We start from the raw sequence: 17,845 nt of genomic DNA, 5'->3' as shown, positions 1-17,845 counted from the left end.
CTAAATTCATAACGGGATCAGCTCTCTGGGAGTGGCAATAAGCACAATTCTTGAGCTGACTCAAAAAGAAAAAAGGAAAATAAATTGGATTTATTTTTTGTATTTTTTTCTCCTAATTGTTCTAAAACAATTTAATTTTAAAATCACCCCTACTGAAAAATCTTGGATATTCTTAATATGCATCTTGAACTTCCTGTTGCCTTTGTCCCTTTTTCTTCCCATTTTGCTCTGAAAAAAGGAAGAAAGTAGGGGAAAGGCTACAACAGAAAGAAGTTTGTCAGTTTTTCTAATAATCCCTAGAGCGCTCTAAAATAGGTTCTGTTGATTTATTACATGCAGTTTAGTTTTGAAATAGTTGTGCTAATAGTGCCAGGAGTTACTGTAGGGAATCAAGTCATTACCAGAGCCTCGTGTAGAAATCTTTGCTAATGCATTTTCCTTTCCTGAGCTTCACCGAGGGGTGACTGGTGGGTGCTCGTAAAAGTGGAAGGGAAAATGGTTCTGCTGACAAACGATGCCATGGCACAAACGAAATACTTCTCTCACAAGGTAGAAAATAGAGCAAGACTGGATCGCTCAGCTGGGAGGGTTTCAGAAATCGTATGAACGTGATCTGTAAACAACTTAAAGGGTGGCTTTTGAGAACCTCTTTCTCCCCCTGCTTGGTATGCTGGTCGTTTATCATTGTGCTGAAATGGAATCCCCTTTCAAGGATGTAACAGCTTCTTGTTTACTTAAACACAAAGTGGACGATGGGCTGAAAGGTTTTTCTGCCAGCAGAGCAGTCACGGAGAGCTTGGTACAGCCCCGGAGCCGAAACAACTGTGCAGCCTCCACTTCCTGCACCGAGCCAAGCCAGCCCTGGGGTGCATGGGTGAAGGGATTTGGGGTGTCCTGTGCCAGAGCTGAGTCCTCGGTGGGCACCACGAGCCACAGGACAGAACCGGGGCAGGTGACCCCTGGCAGGGACAGGGAGCTCTCTCACAGGCTCCCTGCACACCTTCTGCCTCAGCCTGCCCTCCAAAGCCAGAGCTGGGGGTGGTATGGAAGCGAGAACAGCGAAGATTGGATTCACAGGGTTCATCTGGGCTGAGGTTTCCTCTGCCCTTTGCCCCACCAGGGGAGTTGGAACTCCAGCAGCGCGTCCCTGATCCACCCTGGGCACATCTCCGTGAGCCATGCCGCCATCCTCGGGAGCAGAGAGCTTCTGCTGAACTCCGGAGAAATGAGATGTGTCTCTAACATGTTTATACAGAGAAAGCACATTTTAAAATCGCGGGGCAGTGGGTGGTGAGACACCCTGTGACCCTGCCACGGGAAGAGCTCCCTGAGCAGAGCAGCGAACGCACGCGTCCCACGCAGGGCTCGCCAGGTCTGTCCTGCGCAGTCCTCGCCCCAGTTCCTCTGCTCAGGTGTCAGCTCTCGCAGAGCAGGAGAATCCAGGACATTCCAGCCAGTGGGATGCAGACAAGTAGTTTCTACGCAATTTAAAATTTTCATTTCTCTTCTGCAGGACCTGAGCTGTGCCTTCCCCCTCCCGCCTGCCTCCCTCCTGTCCCCAGCCCGGGATTGTCGCACAGCTGTGACTGTCTGAGAGGAGGCCCAGTGTTTCAGCAGCCTGTGGTTTGTTGTAGCCTTTCATTTTCTCAATCTGCTGTGTGTTAAGTGGATCCTTCAGTGGGGAATTCCTCGGGGCTCGGCGGGGTGCAGCTGGGGTCCCTCACGCAGGACAGCTGATTTGTGGCTGCAGTGCAGCTGGCAGCATTTTCTGGGATTTTCTTAAAGCTTTGCTGAGTTTCCCTTCCACAAGTGAGTCTCTGTCCTGTGGGACACCAGCCTCCATAGGGGCCAAGGTATGAACCACACACTCAGGAAGCTGGTTGTCATTTTGATTTTGGGGTTTTTTTTTGTTTGTTTTGTTTTGTTTTGTTTTGTTTTTAATTTGAAATAATTCTTTGAAGCAGATTCAGGGCAGATACCACTGACCTCTTACCACAAACTTTTAACATGTATTCGCAATGATAAAGTCATACCGCTTAAAACACAAAATAAGGGGTGAGGGAAGAGAAAGAGGCCACTGCTGCATGTGTCTGGGTCCCAGGCCAGGGACAGTGACCGTGTGGGCTCAGTCTCGTCCCCTGGCTGAGTGGGGCTGTGCTGGGGCCACGTGCTTGGCGTCCAGCTGAGGCCTTTGATCGTGAAACCAATCCCATGTCTGGGTCCTTCACTGGCTTACGCTCCACCTCTCCTCCCTGCAGCATCCCCACGGAGCCCCGGGGCCGTGGGCTTTGCCTCCGCGTGTGCTCCCACTCCTCAGCAGCGTTCTCCCACAGTCCTGGGCGGGGTGTGCGTGCAGCCTCCATAAGTACTGTGTGTGTGGGCTCTGTCAGTCAGTCCGTGGGTCAGTCTGGAGTATATGTCTGTCTCTGGACACGTGTACATGGTGTAGCAGTGCTCTGTTCCATAAAGCTTTCATATACATAGCAGCAACGGAGTCTTGCCATCGGGTGACGCGCGGGGCCGGCTACTGGGCAGGGCTGGCGGGCGTCGCGGGCACCGTGGCCCCTCTCTGTTTGTTCTTCCTCTTCTTGGTGCCAGACTTGGTGTCTTTGGTGTCTTTCCGATTTCTGTTCCCGTTATCCTGCTTTTCTTGCTCTTCCTTTTTCTTCCTTTTCCCTGCGGTAAAGCAAAGGGGCAGCGTGAGGTGGAGCAGATGGACCCTGTCCACCTGCCCACGCCCTGCTGGTTAATTTCTGAGCATTTAATCGCTGCTCAGGACCCTCTCCCCTCAGAACACTCAACACAGCTGCCACCCTTGTCCATCCTGTAACAAGATAACCAAACCATCGTTCATCCTGAAGACACTAATTCCTGGGAAAAACAGACCTGAGCATTGTGGTAGAGAAGCCAACTCCCGTCACAGCAGCACACAGACGTGCACCCTCGGCTGCTCTCTGGGCTGGGAGGAAACTAAAATAGCTGAAACCTGTGGCACACACAGCAAGCTGTGCCAAGGATCACCCCCTCCTTGTGCCTGACCTCTACAGGGTGTGGGGAGGGATGGAGAGACCCCCTCACATTCAGTGTCAGTCAGCTCTCTTCACAGAGCAGGGAGACAAAACAAATCCTTTTCCTGCTGGACACCAAGGACAGCGAGTACAACTTTCAGGCCCAAAAGCATTAAACAATGGTGGAGTGAAGAGAGAAGCAAGAAGGATGGGACATCATAAGCTGAAGCTGTAATTGGGCAATTAAACCCCAACATGCAAATGGACCAAAACTTATAAAAGTGTGAGACCTCGTGACCATTTGTCCATTTTGTGACCATTTTGGGTCCACCTTGGGTGTAACCCTGGCCAGGCTCTTGTCCTGCCCAAGGTGTATCTTTAAAGGCCTTTCAATAAATATCTCCTTTATTCTCTCTCTGTCTGCTCTCTGTTCCAGCTCAGCCTTCCCAAGGCATCACCACCCCTGCTCACCTTCGGGGCACTGGCTCTTCTGCACCGTGCATCGCCGCACCTCTGTGGTGGCAGGACACAGCGACACGTCCCCAGAGGGAGCCTGCAGGATCCGCCGTGTCCGGTCTTCATTGCCCTTCTTGAAGCCACACAGCTTCCTTTTCTTGGAGCAGGGCCCCCAGGGCCCCCACTCGCTCATTTCACATTGTGCTGCGGATAACGAGAGAGCCCAGCTGTAACTCCTGGGCTGGTGTGGGACCCCAGCCAGCTGGGATGGACAACAGCTCAGCCCAGGTTTTTATGCAGAAACCATAAACCTGAGAGCATGGGAGGCAGGATATGGAAATGAGGATGCTAATGGCATCAATTCCAAAATGAGTCATGTCTCTGGTTCTGGTTCTCCATAAGTTTGGGACCTTTGACATGCAATGTCCCTGTCCTGCATTCTGGATTGGATCCCTGCCCTCAGGTAACCTTTGTTAAGTTAGCCACATCCTCTGTGGATGCTGCCTCTCGGACCGTGCAGTCCCTGCGTTTGTTTTTTTACCACCATTACAGTTTATTTTTCGGGCACTCCACCATTCCCTCCCCTCCATTTTCGCCACGCTCCCCCGGCTGGGCCGGACCTGGGGTCGCCGTGAGCCGGGCTGCAATGACTGTCAGCTCAGGCCATCCCAGAGCCCACCACTGCCTCTCTCCCCGACACTGGGCTGCAGGGGAGTCTGCATTTCCCCAGCAGACTCCTGAGTCCCCGAGCACCCCGTTCCTTGCCACACCACACCACCTCTGGGTCGCAGATCACAAACAGCAGGGGCTGCTCCCCACCCAGGCTGGTTCCCGGGGGTTCTGCCCCACCGAGGGCTGTGCTGTCACCCCCTCAACACAGGTACCGTGAGGGGTTCAGATCATCATCTAAACCCCCCTGCAGCACGACCCACGACCAGACGTGCCCGAGTTCAGGGCCGCTTACCAGGACTGCTGCACTCCATGGTGCCGTTGGCAGCAGCGTAGCCTTCGGGGCACGTGACGTAACATCTCCCTTTGTGCAAATACAAACCTTCCTTACATTTTGTGCAAAAGTTTCGACTGAAACAGGACTCACAGTTCTCAATTTTGCATTCTGGGGGGAAAAAAAAAAACAAAAACAAAAAACAAACAAACACCAAAGCCATCATGTTGTCTGATGTGAACAAAAGACTCAAGAAGCTCTGCACTGGCTGTCCTCGCTCCCAGGGGTCTCGCAGCAGCCAGGGAATGTCTCTGCCAGGCCTGGCTGTGCCACTCAGAAGTGAGTTTCCTTTGCACCATTCCCTGTGCTGCAGCTCTCGCAGGCAGCCAGCAGCAGCCACTGCCGGGACAGAATCAGGCAGGGTTGGAAAGTTTTGGGCTGGTGCTCAGCTGAGCATCAGTCAGCCAAAGGGGACGGTGCAAAGGAGACAGCTCCAGCTGCAGCTACAGGACAGGCTGCATGGAGAGGGATCTCGATGGAAACCTGGCCCTGAGGGTGCTGTGCACGGACCTGCCGGGGAGTGACCTCGTGTTTCCACACCCAGCTCTCTCTGGTGCTCTGGCTACAGGATGCAAGCCAAGGATTTCACTCAGAGCCGCCTGAGTCTGGCGAGCAATAGAGCAGGAGAAGATGCACGAAATGCCTGAAAGGATCTCCCTCCTCCCAAAGGCTGCCAGTCTGGCAACAAAACTGCCCAGAGGTCCTGCAGGATCCCACATCCACAGGATGCCCGTGCGGTGCTGAGCTGCCGTGCTCAGCCCTGCCTCGTGCGGCCACAGCACCTGAGCAGAGGCACGTGCTGCCCCACAGAGCACTGCCCCTGCCCCTGCCCCGTCCCTCTCAGCCCCACACTCACTGATGCACTTGTTCATGTCCGTATTGCGAAGGCCAAAATATCCCAGCGGACAAGAAGGCAGGCAAATCCCAATTTGTCGGATATCGTTCCTCTCCAGAAGGATGAAGAGTTTGGGGGAACACCTCAGGCACCCATTGAACTCAGAGCACAGGTCACAACCTCTGGCACAGCCCTGGCTGAGCTCGGTGCTGACTGGAAGAGCAGGAGAGAGGCAGTGGTTAGTGCTGGGCTCTGCAGGCACCGGCTGTGACCCCAAACCTCTGGCACCAGCGGCTGTGACCCCAAATCCCTGACACCACCAGCTGTGACCCCAAACCTCTGGCACTACCAGCTGTGACCCCAAACCTCTGACACCACCGGCTGTGACCCCAAATCCCTGACACCACCGGCTGTGACCCCAAACCTCTGGCACCACCGGCTGTGACCCCAAACCTCTGACACCACCGGCTGTGACCCCAAACCTCTGGCACCACCAGCTGTGACCCCAAACCTCTGACACCACCAGCTGTGACCCCAAACCTCTGACACCACCGGCTGTGACCCCAAATCCCTGGCACCACCAGCTGTGACCCCAAACCTCTGACACCACCAGCTGTGACCCCAAATCCCTGACACCACCGGCTGTGACCCCAAACCTCTGACACCACCAGCTGTGACCCCAAACCCCTGGCACCACCGGCTGTGACCCCAAACCCCTGACACCACCGGCTGTGACCCCAAACCTCTGACACCACCAGCTGTGACCCCAAACCCCTGGCACCACCGGCTGTGACCCCAAACCCCTGACACCACCGGCTGTGACCCCCAAACCCCTGACACCACCGGCTGTGACCCCAAACCCCTGACACCACCGGCTGTGACCCCAAACCCCTGACACCACCAGCTGTGACCCCAAACCTCTGACACCACCGGCTGTGACCCCAAACCCCTGACACCACCGGCTGTGACCCCAAACCTCTGGCACCACCGGCTGTGACCCCAAACCTCTGGCACCACCGGCAGGAGGAGCAGGAACTGGGACAGAGCAAGGGCCAGGGTCCTGCAGCACTGACACACTGCTCTGGCCAGACACCATGGCCCCGTCCCCGATGGCCACAGGAGCCAGAGCTGTGCCCAGCACAGGCACAGGAGTCACAGCAGTGCTGAGGAGCAGGACCCAGAACCAGCTGTGCCCAGAGCCCCAGCACTGTCCCCCCAGCACTGTCCCCCCAGCCCACTGCCTCCCGGCCCTGGTGCCCGTGTGGGGCAGACACCCACGACGGGCTTGTGCCCAGGGCTCCAGCACCTCCCGCTGCCTCCCTGCTTGGAGCTGGAGGTGCCTCCACGCCGAGGAGCAGCGGGGACCGCAGCGCATCGCCCTGCAGCGAAACCGTTCCGCTAATTCCATCCGTGCTGCGTCCCAGCCTGGATCTCACCCTGACCCTGCCTATGTTAAATTTTCTCTGGCAGTCGGGAGGTGTCACTGCCCCCAAAATAGGGATGCGTTCTCAGCTCCTACGTTCAGTCCAAGAAAAATACTCAATCCCATGTCTTGAGAGTTTTCTGCTTTTCATTATCGTGTAAAATGCTGCTTGTTTTGAAACCAATCGCATTCTTTGCAGACTAGAATGCAGGTTATTTTTATTAGTTTATTATGCAAGCCGTGTCCTTGTTTATAGAAAAGCCGTGTATTTAAAAGATGTATTCTTTTAAATACCGTGTTTACTGCACTTCAAAAGCAAGCGCAGAGCGGCACGGTGCTCACGTGTCAGGACTGGAGGTGAGAGAGCTGCGCTGTCCCCCCACCGTGGCCCGAGAGCCTGGCAGCCCCCGCTGCCTGCCCCAGCCCCAGCCCCATCGCCAGGCCTGGGGGTGTGGGGCTGTTCCAGCCTTGGGATGGGAAGGGAGAGGGGTCCTCAGCCCCCAGCTGCCAGGAGGGTTCGCTGGTCGGGATTGGGACCCCCTTGGCACTGTGGGCTCTCGCCCCTCTACGCAGAGACCCCCAGGGATCCGGCCCCATCCCTCCCGCAGCGCTGGGCCCCGGTGCCAAGCTCTGAACCCATGGCGAAGGTATAAACTGGGCCCTGGCTGGAAATTGCCCTTTATAGCATTAGCCATGACGTCAGGTTTTCCTTGTTCTCCCAGGGCTCAGCAGTCCCAGTTTCAATATAAAATCAATTTTATGTAATTCAATTTAAACGGGTTTTAATGTAAAACAGCTCTAACATGAGCTTGCACAAAGGAGGGCAAAGGCCCGTGGCTGCTCTTGTGCCAGTTCTGCCTGGCTGCCCTGCTCGAGCCCCACCAGGGACCCTCAGGGCTGGAGGCAAAACTGACCCCCCCCCCCCGTGACCTCAGGGGACAGCTCGGAGCTGTGGCAGGTCAGGGGACATGGGGAGTGGGACCTGGGGATCTCTGCAGGCTCTTGGGGCTCCACGAGCCCTGCCCAGCTCCCTGTGTCGTAAACGCACTCACACCAGCATGACCTGCACGGCACCGTGAGAGGAAGGAGAGAAGAAAAGCGTTTCATACATACTTCGTCTTTGCCTCTTGCCCTTCACCACTTTGCTGCTGCCTGTTAGATCCATCGAGCTTAGAAAAACCACCACCACAAGCAGTCCAAGCTGCATAGTAACTCTCCAGCGCTGCAGCCCCTCCGTCGTGGGGTGGTCGGGGGAGCGTGCTCCACAGCTGGGCTCTCTGCTGCCGCTAAATCCTCTCGGGTGGGATCAGAGCTGAGAGTCTGTGCACAGAGCCACGTCTGGGACCATATCCGCAAACTACATCAGCACCAGCGAGCTTAGGTAGCGGGTAACATGGCTCTACCTTCATCCCTGTCAGGAGTGCAGGAGCTCGGCCCTAGTCCCATCGGGGGCTCGGCAGCGGGCGTTGGCTGCTCGTGGTTTCCAGGTACGCTGGCAGGAACTGCGAAAGAAGAGGAGAGGAGGTTAACTTGACAGACAGCATCGCTCCCACGGTGACTGGGGGCAAGCACGGGGGTTGTGGGGCGCACTGGGGGTGCTGGCAGACAGCAGCACCCGGAGTGGCGTGGGGAGAGCTGCGCTCAGCCTCGTCTCTAAGTCCCTGTTGCTGATAATCAGCACCGCTCGAAATGCCCGGCGCATCTTTGCCATCTGCCAGCGCTGCAAACAGTAGTTATAGCTGGAACTTGTTTAAAATAGAGCCAGAGCCCTGGGCTGCCCTCCCCAAGCAGCAGATGGCTGCGGAGGGTGCCAGGCACACAAGATGTTTCCCATCAAGTGGGCACCTCTGGGGCTGGTAGTCAAGCCAAGCAGAGAGCGAGCCTGCAGCCCCCAGCCGGGGCTGGGGCTGTCTGGGGACGGGGTGGGATCCTCTGCGAGCTGCCCAAAACGCTGCGTTTCTGCTCTGAGGGAGTTTCCAAACCTCCCATCTCCCGTTCCCCGAAGCACAGGGCAGGGTCAGCGCCGCCTGCACAGGGCTGAGCGCGGGAGCTGCTCTGCCCCAGGCTCACCGGCAGAGACAGCCCGGTGTGGGGCAGAGAGCCCAGTGTGGGGCAGAGAGCCTGGTATGGGGCAGTGAGCCCAGTGTGGGGCAGAGAGCCCAGTATGGGGCAGAGAGCCCAGTGTGGGGCAGAGAGCCCAGTGTGGGGCAGAGAGCCCAGTATGGGGCAGAGAGACCACCATGGGACTGAGAGCCTGGTATGGGGCAGTGAATTCAGTGTGGGGCAGAGAGCCTGGTATGGGGCAGTGAATTCAGTGTGGGGCAGAGAGCCTGGTATGGGGCAGTGAATTCAGTGTGGGGCAGAGAGCCTGGTATGGGGCAGTGAATTCAGTGTGGGGCAGAGAGCCTGGTATGGGGCAGTGAATTCAGTGTGGGGCAGACCGTCCGGCTGCCAGTGCGGCGCTGCCCTCACCAAGCTGTGGCACAGAGGGGCCCAACGTGCACGGCAGGGCAGAGCGATGAGATGGCATCACCAGGAGCACAGGCTGGGCAGCAAAACAGCAGCTCTGCCTCAGCTGCTGGAGAGAGAAGGGAAGCCCAGCACGCAGAACTCCACATGAACCATCCTTTCCTGAGAGTGCCCAAGCCCAACTGGCTGCTGACAGCATTTCCCCTGTTTCCAAGTGGTTTTCCCTGTGCCCTGTGTGAAGCGAGGGCAGGCTCCGTGCAGCACCGAGAGATCTGGCACTGCCCAGCCGGGCCCCACTCCTCTCTGCAGCTGGCAGAGCAAAGCCCTGCCAACGGCGGACATTGTGTTGGAATAAAGGCGACAACATTTGCTCTGTGAAGTCAAATGAAACAGAAAATTGTTTTAATCCCTTTATAACAACTGCGCAATCACCGATGCCCCAAACAACTGGTGGCGACAGTGCTGGAAGCGAGCCCGGCCTCAGCCTGGGATGGGCTCGGTCCCCTCCCTGGCACGCCCTGGGTGCGGGACCTGCTGACGGGCCCCGAGCAGCCCCGAGCTCCGGCGCACCTGAGCGGGGTTTTATGGCCACGGAGCACAACCCCTGGAGGGAGGCGGCTGCTCCAGCTGCTGCGGGGAGATGTGACCCGGCTACCGCCGACGCTGAGCTGTGCCCGCTGCGGGCACCTCCCGGCAGCGCCGGCTCACCTGTGCCGGCACAGCTGGCGGCCACCGGGCGCTCCTGAGCCGCTGTCCCCCCTCCTCGGTGGTTCTGAACTTTTCACCGTGTCCCTGCCGCGACTGCCGGGGCAGGAGCCCAGCGCTCCCCATGTGCTTGTCGTTACAGCCCACGGCTCGTCCGCTGGATTTTCAAATAAATAATTAGTCGCTTGTGTAAACACCAACTTGTTCTGCACTTCCAAGCCTGTTTGCTGCGAGCCGCTTTATAAACACTGTCAAGTGCTTAAGCCGGGCTGCGGGGGGATTTACGGAGCTGCGCAGGGCAGGGATCCCCGCAGCCCCTCTGCTCCTGGGGACAGCGGCTCGGGACGGTCCCTCCGGGCGGGTGGTGTGGGACAGCACGGCCACGGCACCCCGGGGGTGTGAGCGGCCCCGTGGGGGTGCAGCACGACCCAAAGTCTCCCCGAACGAGTGCCGGGTGCCAGCGGCTCCGGGGGGATCGCGCTGCCGCCCGCTCCGGTTTTTAACTGCGGCGGGCGAAGCGCGCTCGCAGGAAGCGCACGCCGCGTTTGCACAACACTCGCAGTCCGGGCACAGCCTCCCGGCGTGGGGACAGCAGCAGGATGGATGTCCGGAGGGAGCAAACGCGGCCCCAGCGTGCCAAGAGCCAGCGTGAAAGCTCGTGTCACCACCAGACCCCATTTCTGAGGGCAGGGACGTGCCACGGGAAACCTGGAGACCGCAGCACAAACCGAGCGAGCGCACGCTCGCCCCTCCTTATTTCCTTGCTTTCTGGCCCGAAGAAAGCCTGGGCTTGGCCACCGCATTCTGAGTGCTGCAGAGTCAAGTGTCTTGGCAGGTCACACATGATCCAAATTCCTTCCCCCCGGGAGCACCTGGGGGTCCGTGGTGAGCTCTCCCCACCCTCAGTGCAGGACACGAGTTATGATTCTTTTTGTTACTGCAGCCATCAATCAGGCTCAGGTTGCTGCAAACAATTTCCAGTCTAAACATTAGCAGGATTTATGCCATTATCCCATCTACAGGAAGAATTTGGGGTAACCTGAATTGCTCTGAATTCGTTTATGGAGAGACCTGAGTCTGAGATGGCGCTAAGCCTTGTTTGCAATTCAATCAGGATAAATTGGTCCTTGGGAGCTCCAATACAAACCAGAAAATGTAAACCATCCAGATAATTTGCCATTAGTCCTCCTACACACAAGGTGAGAAAGACCAACATCATATCCCCGGGATATTTGAGACCTAATCCACAATAACTAAATTGCTGATATATTGCCTCTTGCTGAATGTACCCGGGATCCGAAATGTAAACAGGCTCTCCAAAGGTTTACTGAGCCTTGGAGAGAAGGACCAGATGCTGGAGGCAGGACAAACCTGCTTACAGCAGGAATGAACCCCTGGGAACTGCCAGGCCGCTGCCAACAGAGGGCTGGGCACCAGCTGTGAGGTGAGGAATTTGGGTTTCCAGGTCCTAGAGCTCAACAGGGAATTTGAATTTCCTCTTGGTAAGTCAGCGAGAGGTGTGAGTACGCACAAACTGGCTCCCTGCAGGAGTCACTGCTTTTGCAGGGTCTCACTCGGGTTGGTTTGGTCCCACATCTCCCAGCCCCACACCACGGGACAGCACCCAGGACACAGCCCCAGTGCTGAGGGAGGTTTGGGCCCTGGTTCTCTTTGGGGAATTCCCTCTCTTGTGCCGTGCTGTGCTCCCTGGGCTGTTTCCCCGTCAGCAGGGCTGATGCTGCGGGAGCAGCACGGTGAAATCCTCCACCGTGGAAGGTCCCACGCGCGTGGCTCGGCCGTCGCAGCTGCCACAGGGTGTCTCACGTGCCTCTGGCAAACATCTCCGCACATGCACGGGCAGAGCCACTTTGTGCTGCTCCATCCTCGAAGCAGTAAAAGACGGCTGCATTAAGTCAGATTTCCGAACCAGAAGGTCCTCGTTTGGTATTAGAACCCGGTGCCAAGTTGTGCAAAATCCCCAACCCATAAACTTCGCTGGAAACAAAAAATAAAATAAAATAACAAAGCCCGATCTGGCAGCAGAGCTCTCCGCAGCATTGCTGAGGTCTGACTGCTTCCACGAGCTCCTGCACCGCATTCCCCGGATCTGAGGAGCTGGTGGGGAATGCGCTGAGGAGAGGCTGCTCGTGGCCATCCCTCTGCCCTGGCCTGGCTCTGGGAGCTGCTCCGGGGCTCAGCAGCACCTCAGCAGCTCCAGCCCCGGCTCCTGGCCCGCCTTGAGCGGTGCCCCCGCAGCAGCTGCTCCGAGAAACGCTGTGATCCGTAGTGCCACAGGCCTCCCTCCAGGAGTGCTTGTGCTTCAGCCCTGTAAAACATCAGGAAATGTTTTACAGGGGGATTCCCGTGGCCCTCGTGCCAGCGCAGAGGCAGCACGCTGCTCTGGAGGAGGAGGAGGCAGAGCCCTGAGGCAGGCGGCAGGATCTGTGCCTGCTGCTTTTCCACAGAACCAGAGCAGCATCTGGAGCTGCACTGGGATGGTCCTGGCAGGCACAGCTCTGTGCCTGGGGAGATGACTGCACCCGTGGGAGCAGCAAACCTGTGTCTGTGTCTGTTAGCTACAGCTCGGGCGGGTCTGAGTCTCCTACAGATCAGCGACTCACCAGAACGGCACAACCAAATTTCAGACCAGGAAACAGAGCAGCCCAGTTCGGGGCAGCACAGACCAGGGCACAGAAAATCAGCTCTTCCCCCAAAAGGGCTCCCTGAAGGCCCGTTGCTGAGCAGGGATGTGCTCAGCAGGTGCCCCAGGAGGTGTGGGGTGGGGAGCACGGGGCTCTGACACAGGCAGGAGGCACAGCCAGGGCTGCCGGGGCTCATCCTGCAACAAGTTCACACATCCAGCTCAAGACAGTTCCCCTTATTTCTGTGGAAATGCACACAGACAAGGGCTCACAGCTCCTTCCACCACAGAGCCTGCCAGCTCTGTGAACACAAATTTCCAGGCTCACAGGGGCCCGATGAGCCGTGAGCTGCTGCGCTGAGCTGCAAAGGCAGAGCCAAAACCTGAAGGCCAGGGCAAAGCCCAGAGCAGCGCCTGGGACCATCTGCCAAGCAGGGCTCCCTGAAGGGATTCCTGGTGCTCTGGCTCACCCAGACATCACTGCCTGGGAAACCTGAGCCCTGCAGAGCCAGGAGTAGCTAGCACCATCTACAGCAGCAGAGGGAAACAAATTGTGTAGGATAACCCCCATCCACAGCTCTGGGCACGTGGCAGGACGGAGCAGGAGGCAGTGAGCAGGCAGCCAGGGTGCCCTCCAGAGCAGCTGCTGCTGCCAGCCTGGACTGAGCCCACACAAGCTCTGCCTTTTGTGGGGTGACAGCCCCCCGCAGCCCCCAGGACAGGGGGAGCGAGTTCTGAGCTCTGCAGGTGTGGCAGTGGAGGACGCCCTGCCGCCATCCCACTGCCCGTGAGCGTGTGAGGAAGCTGCAGCCCCAGAGGATCTTCCTGGAGGCAGGCTGGGGGTGGGCATGACAGGAAACCTGTCGGCGTTTGCCAGGTCTTGGGCAAAGACAGGCACTTCCACCCTTGGCACGGTGACAGGTCACCCTCACACCGCGCAGGGGAAGGGTCTCTGCTGCCAGTGCCACCTGTGCCAGCTGCGCTGTCCCCTCTGTGCCTTCCCCACGGGCCGGGAGGGTTGACCTGGCTCTCATCCCTGTTCCCCACGGGCCGGGAGGAGCTGTTCCAGCTCACATCTAGCCCGGCTGATGGAAACGTGGGGTCAGTGCTGGGCTCAGCTGGTTCTGGCTGTGCCCAGGGGATCTCTGTCCCCGCATCTCCCCGGCACCCCGGCTCCTCCCTGCCGCGTCCCTCAGGGTGGTGCTGCTGCTCTCGCAGCGGCCGCGCAGGGGCCGGGGAGCTGATCCAGCTGAAAAGAGCCCTTTTTTTCCAGGGTGGTTTCCAGGCATGCCGCAGCACTGGCATTCCCGGGCCCGCGCTGCTGCTGCTGCCATCCTCCCACCCAGCCTCCAGAGCCCCACGGCGGGGTGAGTGGATGGATTCAGGAGTTCACCCGCTCCAGGGTCACCAGGGCACCTCAGACAAAATCAATCTCCCGACGGAGAACCCTCCAGGCAGAGTTTCACTGCCAGTGCCTGGTCCCCGTGGGACCTCAGCACAGACCTGGCCACCCCAAACAGCGCCCTAAGCGTTGCCCCAAGTTCGCAGACCTTCAGGTGACAGGGTTATTTTTTCCCGTGGGTACCTGCTGGCCCCTGTGCAGCAGAGTGGAGGCTCCGTGCATGCACCATGCAGCATTTTCCTCTGCCACCACTCCCCTATTTTAATGCCTTTTACTTAAGGCGCCTCTCTAAACCCGATCCACATCTCCTGAACCCGAGGGAACACACGTGCCCGAGCCTAGAGAACCCTCCAGCAGCCCAGGGCTGACCCCCTCACCCCCACCCACCAGCGCAGAGGAGCGAGGCTGAAGTCACCCTGACCCTTCGCAGTGTCCCAGCCCGGCTGCGGGAGCCCTGGCTGAGCCGCGGCAGCCGGCCCCGCATCCAGCAGCGCTTGCCCTGCGCATCGGGCTGCTCGCACCGCGTCCAGTTATTGCCACAATCCAAATTAACTGTCTCCCCGCCGATCCCCCGTCCGGACCCCGCTCCCCAGAGCCCGTACTTACCCCGCGCCCTCCCAGCGCCTGCCGTGCGCCCATGGGTGCTGGCAGGAGGCTCGGCTTGGGCGCAGCCACAGCGGCACCGAGACCGCAGCGAGTGAACTGCCCCGTCCTGGCAGCGCCCCTGTCCCCCCGATCAGTGGGAGGGCAGCAGGGCACGGCCACCCCGCTGCCCCGGGACCCCGCAGCTGCTCCAGGACCGGTCAGGAGCTCCGGCGAGCTGTTCAATATCCCGAGCGGCTCTCGGCGTGCCCTTCCCCGGAACGCGAGGGTGGCACGGTGCCGGGGGACACGCGCGGCAGCCCAGCTCCCCTGCGAGCCCCACGCACCTCGGGGAAGGGGAGGGGGGAGGAAGGGGATCCCACAGATGGTGCTGCGATTTCGCACGGCTCTCATTGTCTGAGCTCATTCTCCACGTTGCACAAGGCGAGCCCGCAGTCAGATGCTGACACGGCTCCCGCTCCGCTCTTCGCTAGCAGCCCGCATTGCAAAAGCTCCATCGACACGAACATGCACGGCTGAAGCCCTTACCTTCGGCTCGTCACTCCCTCATCACTGCGGAAAAGACTCTACTGGGTTCTCAGATTTAAAATACTACAAGAGCAACTACAAAATTCCTCAGTTCCTCCAGAGAAAGTTACAGGCACGTTTCTGTCAAAAAAAATGAAAAATATATTCATGGCGAGTTCATGGAGAAGTCTGGTGCCTTTGGATGTTTTGGTCACTCGGTTTTTTTGGAGCCGGTTTCTAACGGGGTCCCGGGTTTTGCACAGAGAAACAAACCCTTCTGCGATGTGCAGGATCTCAGCTCGTAAAGATCGCTCAGGCTAGTTCCTACTCCATCAGCCCACGCTGCTCCCTGCGTATGCAAAGCAGAAAGTATGTGATCATATCAGAGCAATTTGCACATTAATAAATCCTGGTCTCAATCCGTAGACTCCGTCCCCATCCACCGGGTAGGGGCTTTTTATTATTATTATTACCGGAGTATCCAGCTTTGTAAAGGCATCCAGTGCAAACTCCTGCATGAGGGAATTCCACCCCACTAGTACCACCTCCTAAGACAATATCCAGCCAAAATATGGTGACTGTTGCAAAACCCGGACTGGAGCTCCACAAAGGACCTTCCAGCCTCGCATCCAGAGCCAACGGGGTCTCAGTAAATTACTGCAGAGTGACACACCATCGAGCTGTCTTTGTAGTCTTTTTTATTTATGACAGCTAATTCCGAGTTATTACTAACATTTTAGCGGTAAGTGGCGTATGAAGTCATCAGCTGTCACAACTGCATCTGTTAATAAACATGTCAGATATTAAAAGCAGCTTATTATCCTCTGGAGGGGGGAAGGCATGAAGGGAAGAGCTCGGAGCCGGGTTGTTTTTCCATCGCTGGCTGTGCAGCAGGAGGAAACTCTCCTGCCCAGGAGAAGGCGTGGCTGCGGTGGGACTGCCTGGGACACCTGTCCTCCAGCACATGTGAGCAGGCTGGGAGCTCTCCTCCCCGCGCTGTCAGCTCCCTGTCCCCCCTCCACCGGCACTCCAGGATGGACCTGACAGACCCCGCTTCGTGCGGGTGAACGGGGGACATCAGCGCCCAGGCGCCTTCCCTGCGCCCCACCGTGCCTGGTGGGAGGAGCAGACCCTGCCCCGGGGCTCAGGTGGCAGCCAGGCGCTCCCAGGAGCCGTGCTGGACCTGTACAAGCCATACGGAGGGGTTGGTGGCCACCAGCCCCCCGAGGGCCAGCAGCGCTGGTGCCCAGCCATGCCCGACCCTCGTCCCTGGTTCTCGCAGGGCTGATGTGATGCTCAGGGCCATGGGGCTCTGCTCAGAGCCCTGGTGCCCTGGACAGTTGTCCCAGGGGTGTGTGACAAGCCGCCAGGCAGCCCCTCGCTGTGACGTGCCCATGGACCCTGTGGGAGATTCCTCAAGCTTGCAGGGCTCTGAGCTGGAAGCCAGAGGGCACAGGCTCTTCCAAACGATGTGACGAGCGCTGTGGTGGCTCCTGAATCCCTCCTGGATCCCCTGCTGGGGCCAGGGCAGCTCCCGTTGAGCCCTCATTGAAGAGAGGTCCCTGAGAATCCCTGACAGCTGCTGGCATGAGCCACCAGTGCTCCCTGGGACTCAGCACGGAGCTGGGGAAGAGGAGGGCAAGGGTGTGGATGCAGAACATGGCATCAAGCAGCCCCCAGACACAGAGATTCAGAGAGCCCCACGAATTCTTGCCTCACCTGCCACCTCCTCTGCCATACACAGCGCTTGTGTGGGGGCAGCTGGGAACGAAGAGGTGCAAAATAACCCAAACACAGGCGAGGGGGAAAAGTCACCCTTTCTGCATCCTTTCCTTTCTGTGCTGTGTGTGTTAGTGCTCGTGTACATGGAAGTTTCATTCATCCTGAATTTTCCTTGGCGCCTCGTTAAGCGTCCCTCGTTTCCTATGTGTAAATGATGTCACTGAGCTCTTTGCTGTCTCACGGGAGTGTTGTCAATGTGTTCTGCTTGTTGGCAGATGCTGAGCAGTCACTGCTGTGAGTCTCCATGTCAAAGACCTTTTTCTGTTTTTATTTAGAGCTGCTTTTTTTTTTTTTTTTTTTAAACATTCTATTCTAGGAAATTCTCAAGCGCCATCAAATGCTGTCAGGGACAACGTTACTGTGTTTGACTGTATGAGCAAAAACCAAAAAATCTGGCGAACCCAAGCTCTGTATTTCATGCACATTGAACATCCAAACCTCCTTTCTGACACTGGAGTGGTGCAGCCTCAGCTGACAGCTGCAGATCAAGTTTCTAAGTGAGCAATAAAGCCCAAAGCCAGAGCTCTGTGCTGGCGATGCTGACAGGCCCAGATGCAGCAGCAGGGCTACTGGCACAGAGGGAAGCAGCCAACAGAGCAGCGTGTCTGGCTGAAGGCAGCGGGACACGCTCCCAGCTCCCTGGTGCCAGAGGTGTCATTGCAGAGCGTGGTCAATCCAACTAAAACCTGCCTGAACGCCCTGCACCATAAATCCAGCACCAAATCCTGCATTCCTTCCACCTCTGACCGGAGCTCGTTTACAGGCTCGGTTTTCTTTAGCTAGTGGCTGTTGAGGCTGATCCTAAACGGATCACAAACAGGTTGTTTCCTGTAGAAAAGGACATGAAATCCCCTGTTTTAGCAGGGTAAGATGCCAAGCTGCTCCAGAGTGGAAGCAGAGGGTTCCTGGACACTCACAGCAGGTTCCCAGGGCTCCTGTGGCTGGGACATGGGCACAGTGGCTCTGCACAAAGCTCAGGGGAGAACCTCACTCTGTTTCTGCACGGGAACT

General features: G+C 57.7%; 1 protein-coding gene across 2 annotated transcripts; it reads right to left on the bottom strand.

Annotated features, from left to right (window-relative positions):
- Nucleotides 1-2,524: 2,524 nt before the first annotated feature.
- On the bottom strand, nucleotides 2,525-15,134 carry RSPO1 (R-spondin 1). Of its 2 annotated transcripts, none has more exons than XM_040086222.1 (6): nucleotides 15,074-15,134; nucleotides 7,839-8,227; nucleotides 5,324-5,515; nucleotides 4,429-4,578; nucleotides 3,480-3,668; nucleotides 2,525-2,676 (listed from the first exon to the last, which is right to left on the bottom strand). In XM_040086222.1, exons 2-6 carry the CDS (start codon nucleotides 7,930-7,932, stop codon nucleotides 2,525-2,527), a joined length of 777 nt encoding a protein of 258 aa, XP_039942156.1. In that variant the 5' UTR covers nucleotides 7,933-8,227; nucleotides 15,074-15,134. The 2 variants fall into 2 exon arrangements, with proteins under 2 accessions (XP_039942156.1, XP_039942158.1); XM_040086224.1 differs by lacking the exon at nucleotides 15,074-15,134 and adding an exon at nucleotides 14,549-14,655.
- Between the last annotated feature and the right edge of the window lie 2,711 nt (nucleotides 15,135-17,845).

Source organism: Hirundo rustica, chromosome 25 (genome assembly GCF_015227805.2).
Source record: "Hirundo rustica isolate bHirRus1 chromosome 25, bHirRus1.pri.v3, whole genome shotgun sequence".
Classification (NCBI taxonomy): Eukaryota; Metazoa; Chordata; class Aves; order Passeriformes; family Hirundinidae; genus Hirundo; species Hirundo rustica.
The sequence above is the reverse complement of the archived record's forward strand: the minus strand, read 5'-3'. Positions and strand labels throughout refer to the sequence as shown.

Bases quoted from the DNA above. Each gene is read 5' to 3' on its own strand.
- RSPO1 (XM_040086222.1), bottom strand. From the start codon at position 7,932: ATGCAGCTTGGACTGCTTGTGGTGGTGGTTTTTCTAAGCTCGATGGAT. The intron at 3,669-4,428 runs GTAAGCGGCCCT...CGTTATCCGCAG, and splicing joins CATGGAGTGCAGCAGTCCTG to CACAATGTGAAATGAGCGAG. The intron at 2,677-3,479 runs GTGAGCAGGGGT...GCTTTACCGCAG, and splicing joins GAAGAGCCAGTGCCCCGAAG to GGAAAAGGAAGAAAAAGGAA.